At 40.1% G+C, this 13,816-nt stretch overlaps 1 protein-coding gene across 4 annotated transcripts; it reads left to right on the top strand.

The window, feature by feature from the left end:
- The first annotated feature begins 144 nt into the window (after nucleotides 1-144).
- Nucleotides 145-13,746, top strand: RSPH10B (radial spoke head 10 homolog B). 4 transcript variants are annotated; one of them, XM_048961888.1, is made up of 18 exons: nucleotides 145-395; nucleotides 1,088-1,163; nucleotides 1,430-1,498; nucleotides 1,681-1,854; nucleotides 2,291-2,376; nucleotides 3,003-3,123; nucleotides 4,362-4,538; nucleotides 5,315-5,375; nucleotides 5,845-5,966; nucleotides 6,402-6,591; nucleotides 7,265-7,376; nucleotides 8,016-8,095; nucleotides 8,185-8,333; nucleotides 9,084-9,191; nucleotides 10,018-10,185; nucleotides 10,909-10,960; nucleotides 12,510-12,702; nucleotides 13,067-13,746. In XM_048961888.1, exons 1-18 carry the CDS (start codon nucleotides 145-147, stop codon nucleotides 13,272-13,274), a joined length of 2,397 nt encoding a protein of 798 aa, XP_048817845.1. In that variant the 3' UTR covers nucleotides 13,275-13,746. The 4 variants fall into 4 exon arrangements, with proteins under 4 accessions (XP_048817845.1, XP_048817844.1, XP_048817847.1 ...); XM_048961887.1 differs by having other exon boundaries at nucleotides 5,234-5,375; XM_048961890.1 differs by lacking the exon at nucleotides 12,510-12,702 and adding an exon at nucleotides 12,358-12,456 and having other exon boundaries at nucleotides 5,234-5,375; nucleotides 13,067-13,277.
- Nucleotides 13,747-13,816: the final 70 nt, after the last annotated feature.

The following is a 13,816-nucleotide window of genomic DNA, read 5'->3' as shown; positions in this document are numbered from 1 at the left end:
CGAGGACTCGCCGTGATCACGGTGAATGCGGTGAGGGAAGGTGAGGTGCGGCGGGCTGTTTGGGTTTTGCATTGCATAGAGAGGGAGAGCTGTGTGTAAGAAGGCAGTACTCAGAAGGAAAGTAGAGGTTCGGACATCTCAGTTATGGCAAAGGATAAGAAGAGAGATGGCAAGAAGTCAGAGAAGTCCGTCCCTCCCGTCCCTGCACACAGTGCTGCAGCTGAGAGCAGTCCCACAAAGCTGACAGCTCTGCATGCCTCAGCCGATGGAGCGGAAGAAGCGCAAGCAAGTGCAGCAGTGTTGGATAAAGAACCAGAGAAAGCAGAGGAAGCTCCCGTCCAAGATGTTCCTCCGTACTACGAGGAGCCCATTCTTGCTCAACTCGTTGTGAAAAGGTATGTTTGGTACAGGCCTGACGGTGAGATTGGGAATTCTTGTTCAGGTATCCCTGATGTACATGCTACGCGTCATAGAAATTCCGCTTAGACACTTGATTTGTGGCAGCGAATGAAGTTATTCAGACCCAGTGGCACTGACACTGTGTCGCAGTGATGCACAGAAATTCTACTGCCCTGCTTGGATCCTGCAGTGCAGCTGGCACTCGCTGCCTGCTGAGAGACTTGTTCTTCAGGATGGGGTAAGGTGCAGTAGGTTTGTGTTGAAAACATATGCACATCACTTCATTTCCAGTTGTCACTGCCTTTTAGCATTTAGTCTTTGAATTCCTTATGAATGTCCTGAACTGAGGGAAACAGGTGAATGTCATTTCTTAACTAATCGTTTGGTAGTTCAAGGAAAGTATATGCAATGCTTCACATACTCACAGGTTGCCTGGTTGTAAGCTAATAAGCACTAACAGTATGACTTTTTTTTAATGGGGAAAAAAAATAGATGTCTGAAGCAACACAGTCATGATATAAAATATTACAGGCAAGATGCTGAGAGCTGCAGATGTTGTGTCTTGTGTTGGAAATAGAGCTGCAGCAGGGATCTTTGTGCAGTCCATCAGAGTTATTTTATGTCTGTTGTGGTTTTGGTTTCTTGGCAGTGACCTGGAATGTTCATCTTCAGTTTGTTTTCTTTGCAGCTATGAAGGTGACAAAGTTCATAGGTTGTATGAGGGTGAAGGTGTTGCATTTTTTGAGGGAGGAAATATTTATAAGGTGAGTGTATAAATTAATAAATTTTTAAAAATAGTAGGAATCAATCACCTTATCTTTCTAGAACAAACGCGCAGCTTCTTTTAAAGTAGTTGAAGGCTGAGTGCTTGAAATGTGTATGTGTTGGAAGCTCTGATGGTTTCTGGCATTAAAACTTCAATGGAAACTTATTCGGAGTTGCATATGTTAGTTTGGGTTCTTGTAGTCCTTGTTGTGTTAGTTGTGGTGGGAACACATTGGCAAACAATGGCTTTCTCTTCACTTTGTAGGGCGTGTTTTCTGAAGGGCATATGCACGGACAAGGGACTTACATGTGGGCTGATGGAGTGAAGTATGAGGTGAGGTGCAATACACCTTGTGACTGAACACTTTTACAGCCAGTTGGTAAATGCAGAACTGTGGCAGTGATTTCAGTTGCAAACCTGGGTTCTTGGAGAAAGCTGGTTATATCTTGCTTGCACTGAGGAGGAACAGTGTCACATGCCTCATGTTTTGTAAATGCTGTGATTTAATCTTGTAGGGAACGTTCGTTAAGAATGTGCAGATGGTTAATGGATGCTATACGTGGAATGATGGCAGTATTTATGAAGGCTCAATCAAAAATGGACTCAGGCATGGATTTGGCTTTTTCAGGAGTGGTATCCATCCAGTTTCTTACGTTGGTTACTGGTATAAAGGCAAAAGGCATGGAAAGGTAAATAAAAACACCAAGCAGAACACAGGTTCAGGTGAATATCTTCTAGAAATGCAATTACTTTCCTGCAAAGATTTCACAAAGATGTTTTATGTCACTGCGCAGGCTGACACTGTATAGAGATGCCTTTGTCATTAGCGCCTTTTCTGAGATCCTAAATGCTAATAGAAACAGTTGAGTTGGGGTCTTGTTTGTAGTAGAGAGGATGAATGGTGTGCCACAAGAGTAACTGCTCTGTGCTGCGGCTTGTCCTTTGGGCTGCTCCAGTTAACCAAGTCAAAACTGATGCCTGCATCCATAGCCACAGAATAATGCTGCTGCCCACAAAGGACAAAGTGATGGCGCCCCCCTGGCGCCCTTGGGCAGACCAGGTGGCAGTTTGTCATGCGGATGATTATTTGGTATCGATTTAAATTGACTGTGCTCTTTGTTTCAGGGCACCATTTATTATGACCAGGAACATATGTCTTGGTACTCAGGTGACTGGGTAGATAACGTCAAAGAAGGATGGGGAATAAGATGGTAAAGAAGATAACACTTTGGTTCTTTTTTTTTTTTCCCATGAAATATCACTATTTTTTTTTCTGTTGTTTGAAAACAGATGCAAATGCTACTATTTCACAGTCATGTATTTTCTGCAGTGAAATAAGTAATTGTTTGAAATGTTTGGTGGTAAAACAGATCATCTCTGTGACTTAAAGTTGTATGTTGATGTATTTGTCCTGGTTACTGTTGAAAAGAAAGTATAAACAAAATGAAATAATTCCACCCCAGCTTTGGTAAACCAGAAGTCAACATTTCAAAGCAAATTGATTGAATTGATTTGAATGGATGGAAGTGATTTTGTGATTAAATGAATAATTTGGTCTAACGTTATATAAACTAATAATTCCATTAGTTATGATGAAGGCTCTTCAGAGTGAAAGTTGTTAATATTTTTACAAAGGTTTATAAGTTAAAATTGAGTAAACAGTGCATACAAGTGAAACTTGTGTGTTCCTGTTGAGCCAAATTAATGCTGCTATTAACACAAAGAAATGCTAAATTTATTAACATTGAGGTTTTGTGTAAATCCTACTTTTGTAATACCCACTTAGGGGCTCATTCCTAATGAATCCTAACTCTTCTTACAAATATTTTTTTCCCAGCTATAAATCTGGAAATGTCTATGAAGGTCACTGGGAGAAAAATGCACGCCATGGAAGGGGAAGAATGAGGTGGCTGACAGCTGGTCAGGAGTACGTTGGGCATTGGGTGCATGGAGTACAGGTATTAATTTCTTCCTTGGAACTTCTCTAGTTGAAAGTCTGTCCTTCAGCCAGTCACAATTCAGTAGGTATTGTTGTGCAGTGTTGAGGAGCTTGATGTGATTTTGCTAGCAGAGATTGAGAAGATGTGCTGGTTGTTGTAACTTCATTCTCATGTTAGCAGTGTCCACATTTTTTAAAGGCTTTTAAGTCTTAAAAATCATAATTTAATTCTCTCATAGGAAGTTAGAAGCTTGTTAAGTAAAAATAAAAAATAAAAAAAGATTAAGTTAAGTGTGTGCTACTTGTTTTATCTTGAGATATGACTTCGCCGTGTGTGGTAATAATGTGTGTCATCCGTGATGTATGCTGCTCCTTCTGGAAGCTTCACGATATAGGGAGATTTCTGCCCTTTTGTGTTCCTTCCACGTGTTATTCTGTTGGAAAAAAGAGTAGGAGCTACTTCCTCTGTCTTTTCACTCTGCACTGAAATGTCCAGCTTCTGGGGCATGGAGGCGCTCTGCAGTGTGGTGCTCCTCAGCTGGCTGCCACAGCGTTAGGGTTGAAAGGGTTCGGACAGGAAGGGTGTCTTTAGGAGTCCTTTTGTTAGAGCCTGCTAGGTATGTGTTCATTTGGGATATCCTCTGGAATGTTTCTCCCGTGCATCTTTGTAGAATATATTCCGCATAGAAGGGCAGCGAGGCTGTGAAGGGCTTGGAGAATATGCTGTATGAGGAGCAGCTGAAGGAGCTGGGGCTGTTTGGTCTGGGGAAAAGGAGGCTGAGGGGAGACCTGATTGCTCTCTTCCAGTACCTGAAAGGTGATTGCAGCAGAGCGGGGCTGGTCTCTTCTCACTAGTTGAGGGGAAATGGCCTCAAGCTGTGCTGGGGGTGGTTTGGGTTGGATATCAGGAAAAACTTATTTACAGAAAGGTCGTTAAGCACTGCAATGGGCTGCCCAGGAAGGTGGTTGAGTCACTGTCCCTGGATGTGTTTAAAATGTGTGTGGAAGTGGTGCTCAGGGCTGTGATTTAGCAGGGGGCTGTTAGAGGTAGGGGAGTATGGTCAGGTTGTTGCTGGACTTGATGATCTTTAAGGTCTTTTTCAACCTGAGCAATTCTATGGTTCTATTCACAGCTATTTGTTGGGTGCTCTTTATCTGGGAAATCTATCAGCAGCAACTCTTAGAGATGTCTAGATTGTCCTCATTTGTAAAGGTTTGGGTGTGTAGCATTGCTACAAGGGCTTTAATATTTTTCAGCATGGATATGGCACCCACATCTGGTTTCTGAAGAGAATGCCTGCATCTCAGTATCCCCAGAGTAATAAATACGTGGGTGAGTTTGTGAACGGGCAGCGCCACGGCCGAGGGAAGTTCATCTATGCCAGCGGAGCGGTGTACGAGGGCCAGTGGGTTCATAACAAGAAGCATGGCAAGGTGTGTGCTGATAAGCAGTGAGACAAACCTACAGGCAGCACCAGAAAAGACCATTATGCCCTTGCGTAGCGGGTTTCTGCATTCCTGTACCAAAAACTGCATGCTGTTTGTGTCGTGTATGGAAACTGAACATGAAGCACAGAGAATACTGAAGGCAGATGGGGCACTTTTCAGGGACCTTCCTGGGCCACCATTTGACTCTGAAGCATGTTATGCATATAATGAAATACATTTTACTGTGAAGATTTTCAGTGCAATGGCTGCACATTGACTTTAGCAACAGCTGCTCAGTACTTCTCCTCCTGTGAGCTAATGAATGTCAAGCTGTCCTTGCACAGAGGGTTTCTAGTATTAGTCAATTATTTTGTTTAAAAGAACCAAACACACACAACTGTGGGTAGCTTGTTAAACTATTGAGACAGACTGCAGTTTTTCCATATGGGGGGGAGTGTTTTCTCTCAAAATATGTTATAAAATTAAAAGACACATTGACAATTCTGTAACCTAGCAGTGTGCTTTAGCAGGTGACATCATAGAAAAGATACGAAAAGTTCTTTGCCTTACTTTATCTCATAGTTGCATTTTAACCAAATGGATAAAAGAAAGATTAACTGAGAGCGTTAGTAGTATTTTTTTCCTAATCTTCTATTACGTAAGAGAATTTATATCGAAATTAACCAGTTGAATGTCTGTAGGGCAAGTTTGTCTTCAAGAATGGAAATATTTATGAAGGAGAGTTTAGAGATGATAAGATGGTAGAATATCCTGCTTTTCAGCTGGATGCAGAGAGTGCTCCAAAGCTGGATGCCGTTTGCTCGGGAAGTTGTTCTGGCTCTGGTGAGTAACTGAACGAGTTCTGACAGCTTACCTTTTGTTGCTCGTTTTTCTCTGATGTCAGTCTGTTTGTTCCAGAGTTAGACCAATTTCCTTGGGGAATTTTGGTGAGGACAAGTTATTTTAATAGTTAATGCTTATTGCTTCTATTTGTCTTGTTTCTAGTGTGTGACACTTGGAGTAATGAGCTCCTACTGCATCTTGTAACAGTTTGGAAACTGTGTTGTCTTGAAATTTAATGGCATATGTAATGCCTGCATTTTTTTTGTTAGTGGTTGGAGTTGAAGAAAAAAAAAAACCAAAGCGCTACATCGTGATGCTTATAGTGTTGATTATTAAAGAATATTCTGCTCAGTGTAAAGGAGGCTATTAATCCCTGAAGTTAGTAAAATAAGTTGGAATTGTGTATGTTTTATTTTCCTTGTGTGTATGTATTTAATTTTCTTTTGGTTGTAATTTATTTGTGTGTTAGAGGCCATCAGAATCATTAACAACTCAGAAAATCCTTCTGCTCTGGGATCAGATATTGAATTAGATATATCTTCACTGCTCAACTTGTTGCCAAGGGAAGAGAGACAAGAAGAAGTGAAACAAGTAAGAGCCTTCTGCCTGGTGTATTTAGTTTTTTTTTTATTTCTCCAGCAAGTTTCTTATTATCTTATTTCTGACTTAAAGATATTAAAGTAAGTCTTTCCATTCGTGAGTTATTCAGAAATCCAAAGGCCATGGAAACAGGAAGGCACAAAGAATGAATAGATGGTATTGACTCTTCCTGAGCAGCCACTGGGAAACAATACAGAATGTTAGCTTGTTTGGAAGGGCAGTCAGCAGCTGCTTCCAGATACTGCAGGGTTTGTCTGCCACCGAAAGATACGTATTGTGACTTCATTTGAGTAATGCTGTCCTGAGCCCTAGCCAGAAACGTACTCTGGAGTGTGGAATTTTAAAAATCAGAGCTTTCTGTGCTCCATATGAGCAGATTTCTAATTGCTAGGAGACTATACTGAAAACATGTCCTGCTTGTTTTAGGTAGAATTTGCTGTGTTGAGACATATTACAAAACTGAGAAGAGTTTACACCTTTTACAGCAGCTTAGGCTGCGATGATTCTCCTGACAACACCTTCCTTATGACCAGGCTCCAGTTTTGGAGATTTCTCAAGGACTGCTGCTTTCATCACTCCAGTCTAACTCTTGCTGAAATGGACCGGATATTGAGTGGTTTGTATTTCCTTTGGTTGGGTCTGGAAATGAGGAACTTTATCAGTGAGGCTCTCCTCTTGTAGTCAAATGGCCTGGAACCAGTCACACTGTGCCTGGGAATCTGCAGGGCTTGTATTAATGCTTTTACAAAAAACACTTTGGGGTATAGGTGAGAAAAATGCAAAATCAGAATACTGCTTAAAATGATTCTGAAGAGCTGTTGTTTAAAAGCTGTGGTTGTTCCTGGCCTTGCCATTACAGTTAAATGCAGTTTTAGGAAGTTTGGGAAGGACAAGTTAAAGACAAAGATCTGTAATACTTTTTCCATGCTCTTGACTTGGGTTTGAATGTAGTATATTTTTTCTCCTCTGTAGAGCTCATTAGTGAGTCAGCTCTATTTAGACTGCAAGTGGACCTTCATCACAAAGGCACGCAGTGCATCCCCCGTACACAAGGGGTTAACTTCTTTCAGTCTTTAGAAAGAGAGATGATAAGATTAAGCTATAGGTCCTCTGTGTTCCCTTGCTCTGCTTATCTGAAAGCAATGCTATGTCTGGTCTGATTCATCCAGGACTGTTTCACAGCAGCTGTTAAGGATGGGGAGGATTGGAAAGCTTTAAGCTCAGTACAGTCATAAGGATTTTAATCTACATGATGGCAATAAAGGGTATTTTTTTTCCAATTTTTTTAGGTGATAAAACACCACTTGAGGAGATACATTCTCCATATGAGACTTTACTGTTTAGAACGTTTTTATCTCACCTTATTCATCTGTCATTTCATATCTATCATGAGGAGCACAAGTAAGTTTCATCTTTCAATGAAATTCATTTCAAAGTCATGTTGGATTCTTTTCTCCTCTCCTTTTGTTCTCCTCTGCAGAAGGCATCTGCTTTTGCACCCTTAGTTGTCCATTCTCTGGTATCTGTCCTGATACCAGGCAAAGTATCCCAGTAACTGATTCTGGGCCTGCTATCAAAGTACTCAGGTGTGTTTTTGCAGCAGCCGTATGTTAGTGCTTTGGGAGCTGGTGTATGTACACAGTACATAGCTGCTTATTATTCCATATAAATAGTAGCAGATGTTTTCAAAGAGAAAAGCAGAGTGCTGAATTCAAGGGGGCTTTGATCCTACTACATGAGGGGGCTTTTGAAATTTCTCTTTAATGTCCAACATTAATGAAGCGACGTTTTCATATTGAACATAAACGTGAATCTTCTCTCTTTAATTCTGTGTGAGAGGGTAGTATTCAAGATGGTCTCGAGAAGGACTGTTTTCCAAGAGTCTTGAATTTCAGTGAATTGTCAAGAAAAAAATCTGTTGTAAAATCTTGCAGGATAAATGTACTCAAAAATAAAAGCTTTCCTTGTACTTTTTGTGCAAAAATTAAAAAAAAAAGAAAAAAGAAAAAAGAAAAAAAGTAATTTTTGTTTTAATTGTAGAGGTGAAAGTCCTTACCTGCATAAGTGTTTCACTGAAATGATGTCCAGGAATGTTAATCCCACTGCGTGCCATATTCAGGGTAAGGAAGATAATTTCCTCTTCCATTATTACCACAGGCATCCTGGTCTTACAGTAACCATTGCTTTTTCCTACGGAATTTTTTTACAGGTCTCTTATTTTCTGAACAGCGTCGTGCTGTTTTTGCCATGAGGTACATTGACAAATGCTGGGAAATACACAGAGCTTTTTGTCGTCAGAACACCAGACCTCCGTTTGAACCCACAATGAAAATGAGGCAGTTCCTCTGGATGCTGAATGTAATCTAACTGCTTCTTTGTGTGTGACTAGCTGCACTTTGCTCAGCTTATATGGGCATTTTGAGGTTCTGCCTGTGACTTCTGCACTTAGAAAAGTATGGTAACGCTGCTACAAACTGCCCGACAGATGTTATGGGCACACTGGCACAGAAGTTTATGCACTTTTTGCAGGATTGCCTTCTGATCATTTCAAACCATCAAATCTCAGGCAAATGTTTGCCTTTTTTTTTTTTTTAATATAAAATTTATATGCTGAAGTATCATGCTGCTACAAATCAAAGAATGGAAGCTTTTGAGTAACGCAGTGAAGAATTGTGATAAGGTTTAAGCTTAATGTACTGCACCTTGGTCTTGAGATTCCTTACTAAAATTCAGCAATCCAAGGCTAGATCCAGAGGCTAGGGAACAATTCCAATCGATATAACTGGGTTCTGAGTCACTGTCACTGTTAAACCCAAGCCTTTCTTCTTCCTTGAGCTTTCTTTAATAAAGCTATTAGAGGACAAAATTGTAATATTCTGTAATATTACAATTGTAATATTATTATTTATGATCTTTCTTGAGGTTTTTTTTTCTTAACATTGTTTCTGAATTATCAGAAGAATTCCCACTGAATTCTGTGGGGCCAGAATTTCATTCTATCATTAATTATGTTGTGGAAACATCAGTTGAATCCAGTACAAATTTTGACACAGGCTTTAAAGAGAGTTGGGTTAGGTCTGTTAACATATAATCTTTAATCTTACTCAGGATTTCAAACTCCTTGGCAAGCAATTAACTGCTTCAAGACTTGTGGAAATACTTTTCAAAGATGGTCCCTCCCTACATGACAGCAGCAGTAGGAACCTGGAGCAGGAGGTGTGTATGGGGGGCAAAGTAACAGCACACACAGTAGTTCATTGCTACAGGAACAATTTTTAGGAAGTGTTGCAGCTCCCTGTCTGCTAGAACAGGAAGAAAGTGTCATTTACTGTGAAAGAACGAAGACTGCAATCTTGGTACTGTTTTTATTTTCTGTTGCTCTGTGCCTGTATGTTCTAGTTTAGCTTAGTGTTCCATATTTTGATGATTACTATGCCCGTGTGCTGATCCTACAGATATTACCCTGAAAGAATTGTAACACAGGGGGTGCAATGCCTGGTTAGTGATGTGTGAATTGCCAACTTAATAGATAGCAGCTGTAGAAGGTTCTTCAGCTCCCAGCTGGCATGCCAGATCCTTGAGGAATGGCTCTTATTTAGTGACAGTCTATTATAAATGACACAATTGAATTTGTGATTTTTAAACAGTATCTGATATACACCATGTGTGTTAATAAAGGATTTGCTATGCCCCTGTTACTGGCAGTTTTAGAAGCATCATCCACAACTGAACATTGTAAGTTTTGGCAATGCTGTGTGTTACTGCTCAGAGAGAGAAATTCCTTGTAACTCCAGGTACGACAAAAATCTTGGCAATATTATTAAGTGACTTGTAGAAGGCATAAACACCGTGTATCACCTTCTCAATTTTTGGTGCTTTGGCCATTTTTATTTTTTCTTTCAAAGAAGGAATCTATGAGTAGACATAAGAAGCTAGGAGGGCTTCACAATTAGTGTCTGAGTTCCTGATTTGCTTAGGCACGCGTATCTGTCATGAGATTTTGCAAAGATGAATGAATTGATCACTGTTTGTTTTACTCTAGCTGGTCTTTCTTGAATTTGTTGAAGCTCTTCTTCATTGTGCCTTGGTGTATGTTACCAGTGGTGTGATTAAGGAGCAGGTAGATGTTCAGAAAAGTAACTTCAGAACGGAGGGTTTCTCCGAAGGAACCACAAATGAGACTTGCTACACGCAGTTTTCTCTCTCACAGGTAATGCTGATGCAGACTGATAAAATATTATTACTTGTCCACTTAAAGAGAGCAAAGTCAGGCCCTGCTAAAGCCCAAACATGGGAATTAAATTCCTGTCTTTGTATAAATTCCTCGTTTGAATGAATCCTGGTTTTTTTTGTTTGTTGCTACCTTAGTTTGTAACATCAGTGCTGACATTCCTAACTTGCAGGCACGTTTTTGTAGATAATTCTAATCACACACAGGATACTTGCAAGTCTCCTTCTGTTCAACAAGTGGATGGACTGGTGGCAGGGATGCCTCTCCTGCTTTAAGTGCTGTGTCAGAACTGATGTGTAAGAGTGGCCTTAAAGCCGTTGCCATGTTCCCAGAGGATACACCGTGCTCTTTTCTTTTTGCTGATTTTTTTAACACTGATTCAGTAGGTTGTAACATGCTGCCTGTGACACTGTGCACCCTGCTGTGGGTGCCAAAGAAGCCAAAGTAATTTTAAGTTTTGAAGGGGGCTAGCATTTCACCTAATGTTAAATATAATGTGCTCCTGTGCCTATATGTATCTATGAGCCTAACAGTGGTGTATTTCTATAGCTAACAAAGCATTTGCTCCTGTAAGAAGCCTTTGCTAGTCTTATTTAGGATATTAGTTGCTGTTTTCTGCATAAAGCAGAACAATGTGATTTCAGTATTGAATTTCGACACAAGACCCAGAATTTATTAACTGAATTTTAAACTTCTTGCTAGGTGCTGAGACCTTGTGAAGACAGAGGGCACAGTCGTCAAGAATTTCTGATGGGTGAGTACTGTAGTTAATCATAAGCATCCATAGGCAGGGGTGGTAGAGGAGATACACTCTTGCTACAGCTTTAAAGGTGATTAAAACAGTAGTTAATAACTGAAACAGTTGGACATATTGTAATTACAGAGGGTAGAGGCATTCTGTTCTGTATTTACCCAAGGGGTTTACCTCTTCATTTTAGTTTCCTACAGCTGCTATGCTCAGCTGGGCGAGTTTCAATCTCTGAACTTTGAATGCTTTTTAATTACAAGCTATCACATTCTTCCTTAAGAAAACTAACTTAGAAACTTTTTAAAATTAAATTATTTCTTGTCTGTTCCACACATTTGGGCATGGGAAGAGAAGGTGAAACTCCGTGCTGCATATCCATTATGGATCTTTTCATTGGCACAGAAGTTTTCCAGCCACCAACCTAGCTGGAATGTCAGTGGCAATTCAGTCTTGTTTATCCTGAAGATCAGCATGCAGAATTACAGACTGAGTCATTCCAACTTTTCTGTATTTGCCACACCAGACAGTGTCCTGTCATTCCTCACAACTGATGGCAGGCAGTATCAGAGATGTTTGGCCACTGTCCAATTGGGATAATGAAAAAGAACAAGATTTCTCTCCAACATCAGAGTTGATAAGTAAAGATAAGTTTTGTGCTAAGACACAAAATCCCCTGTGCCTCTCCTTTAATTGTGACATTTTATTTGTATATTCAGTATCAGTTTGTCACAAGAGGGCAGTAAACGAACATCATTAATTCTGGAGATAAGTTTTTGAAGAAAAATCTTTAAGAAATAATTTAAGAGATTTAATCAGTGAGAATTTTAAGTACTCCTAACTTAAACAACTTTTAGTTTTGAAATGCCACATCTCATATGTAGGGCATCGATGTTTATCATGTGCTTCCTGGGCATTTCAATTTTGGACAAATACAAGACTTTACAGCTATTTTTGTCTTCTTTTGCTCAAGTCAGAAACTGGGGCTCTTTGTGTTTGTTAGTGTTACACAGACAGAGAAACTGAATGCATGAACATAAGTAGACAAGGTGTTCTTTAAGAAGTCATCAGACCTTTCACTCCAATGACTGAAAAATTAGACCTGAAAAAAAACATTTCATAACCACTGGATGGGCTCTAGGCTGCTTTTCAATAGCTACAGCTGGGTGTATTTTTGTTCTTTCAGTAGTCATTTCCATCCCTTTGCTCCCCTACCTACAGCAGCCATAGATACTGAACTGCCATTAGATTACTGCATAATTAAAACATTTGTCATAGAGTTAAAGAGGAATGCTTACTCTAACTCTGCTCCTGGAGATGAGGAACACGGAAGACCTGCATGAGGGCCATCCCTTTCCACTTGCAGTCATAAGTTTCTCACACTTGTCATCTTGCATTCTATGCAGAAGCAAATGTGCATTGCCTGCAGATGTGGAGAGGAGGAGCATCGGTGCAGCCAGACTCTTCTGCCAGAATTTCAGATGTGAAATATTGTATTCCAAAAGGTATTTGAAATAGAAATATTCTTACAAATACACATTTAACTTTCATGTTGCAGATGAACTAGAAGCCCAAACTGGAAAAGATAAGGAATTTGATTGGTGGATGTATCAAGTGCAAATCTTTTTTACAAACAAATTGTTTCCAGCCTACCAGCATGAAAAAGTGTTGAAGGCAAAAATAAAAGAAAATCGAATACGGAATGCTGAGTTAGCTGAGCTGAGAAGGAGGAAGGATGAGGAGACAGCAAAGTGAGTCTTTCACCTTCTACTAACAAAATTTCTGAAAATGCAAAGTTTGCTTTAGTAAAATAGTACAGCACACCACAACCAGCTCATCTGCAGAATGTAACTTGTGTGACTTAATGGCTGTCAGGACTAATGATTACAGGCTGCCTTCAGGTTACAGAAATGTCTTTCGTGGTACTTAATCCCTGCTCTGTGTAAGGGGAGTCAAGTCAAATGTGTTTTTTGTATACTGTAAATTGGACTTGTAGAACTAAGTAGCTGGACTTCTTGCTTCTCAGTTCATACTGTGAACATAGTTGCAACTGCTTGGCCAGCATGAATGTGTCTCCCTCCCTGCTGTACATAACTTTAAATCTTGTTCACTCAGACTTATTGCTGAAAGAGAAGCAGAAGATGCAAAAAAGCAGAAAGGAGCTGCAGAAGAAGAAATGTCACTGGAGTCCAAGAGTACAGTGTTTAAGGAGTTAGAAGAGCCTGGTGCACAGTCAGCACCCCATCCAAAGGAAGAGGCTTCTGCTGTACCAGCCCCAGCTGTTACCAAGGTGCCCACAGGAACCAAGAGGAGGAGGAAGTGAATCTTCTGATGAGATCCACTAAACTGACAAGAATGTAAGTGTTCTTTGAAGAGAAAAATACAAACCAAAACCCACACCAAATAACGCTTCCACTGGCATCTGAATCACAAGTGCTATAAAAGTGAGATTTGCTGTTCTGCTGAAACTTCAAGGCTAGCTGTCTTTAAACAAAGAGCCTTGGGAAAAGGAATGTGTGGGCAGTTAAATAAAGTGTAACCCTCTGCAGAAATAAACAAAGTTATTCCTGCAATCAATGTTAGCTAATTAGTTAAAACTTGTATCAGTGTTAAGGTGATGCAGAACTTATGTTCCCCATCACGATGGTATTGCTGAAGTAAATGGCTTCGTGTTCAATCAGTTTTACATACTTGAAGTAAGTCAAGTAAGTATTTTTTGTGGTCCGGTCTGATTGTGTTTGGGGAATACTTGCAGGTAGGAATTTGACAACAAAAGAGCTAAATTGAAGCAGGAGTTGTTAAGAACAGGTCAGGTCAGCCTAGGGCTGGAGCTAGAGAGTTACAAGGACTCAGAGGTCTTTTAAT

The sequence above is a fragment of the Lagopus muta genome, chromosome 15 (genome assembly GCF_023343835.1).
Source record: "Lagopus muta isolate bLagMut1 chromosome 15, bLagMut1 primary, whole genome shotgun sequence".
Taxonomy (NCBI): domain Eukaryota; kingdom Metazoa; phylum Chordata; class Aves; order Galliformes; family Phasianidae; genus Lagopus; species Lagopus muta.
Note: the sequence above shows the minus strand (reverse complement) of the source record. Positions and strands in the feature narration are given on the sequence as shown.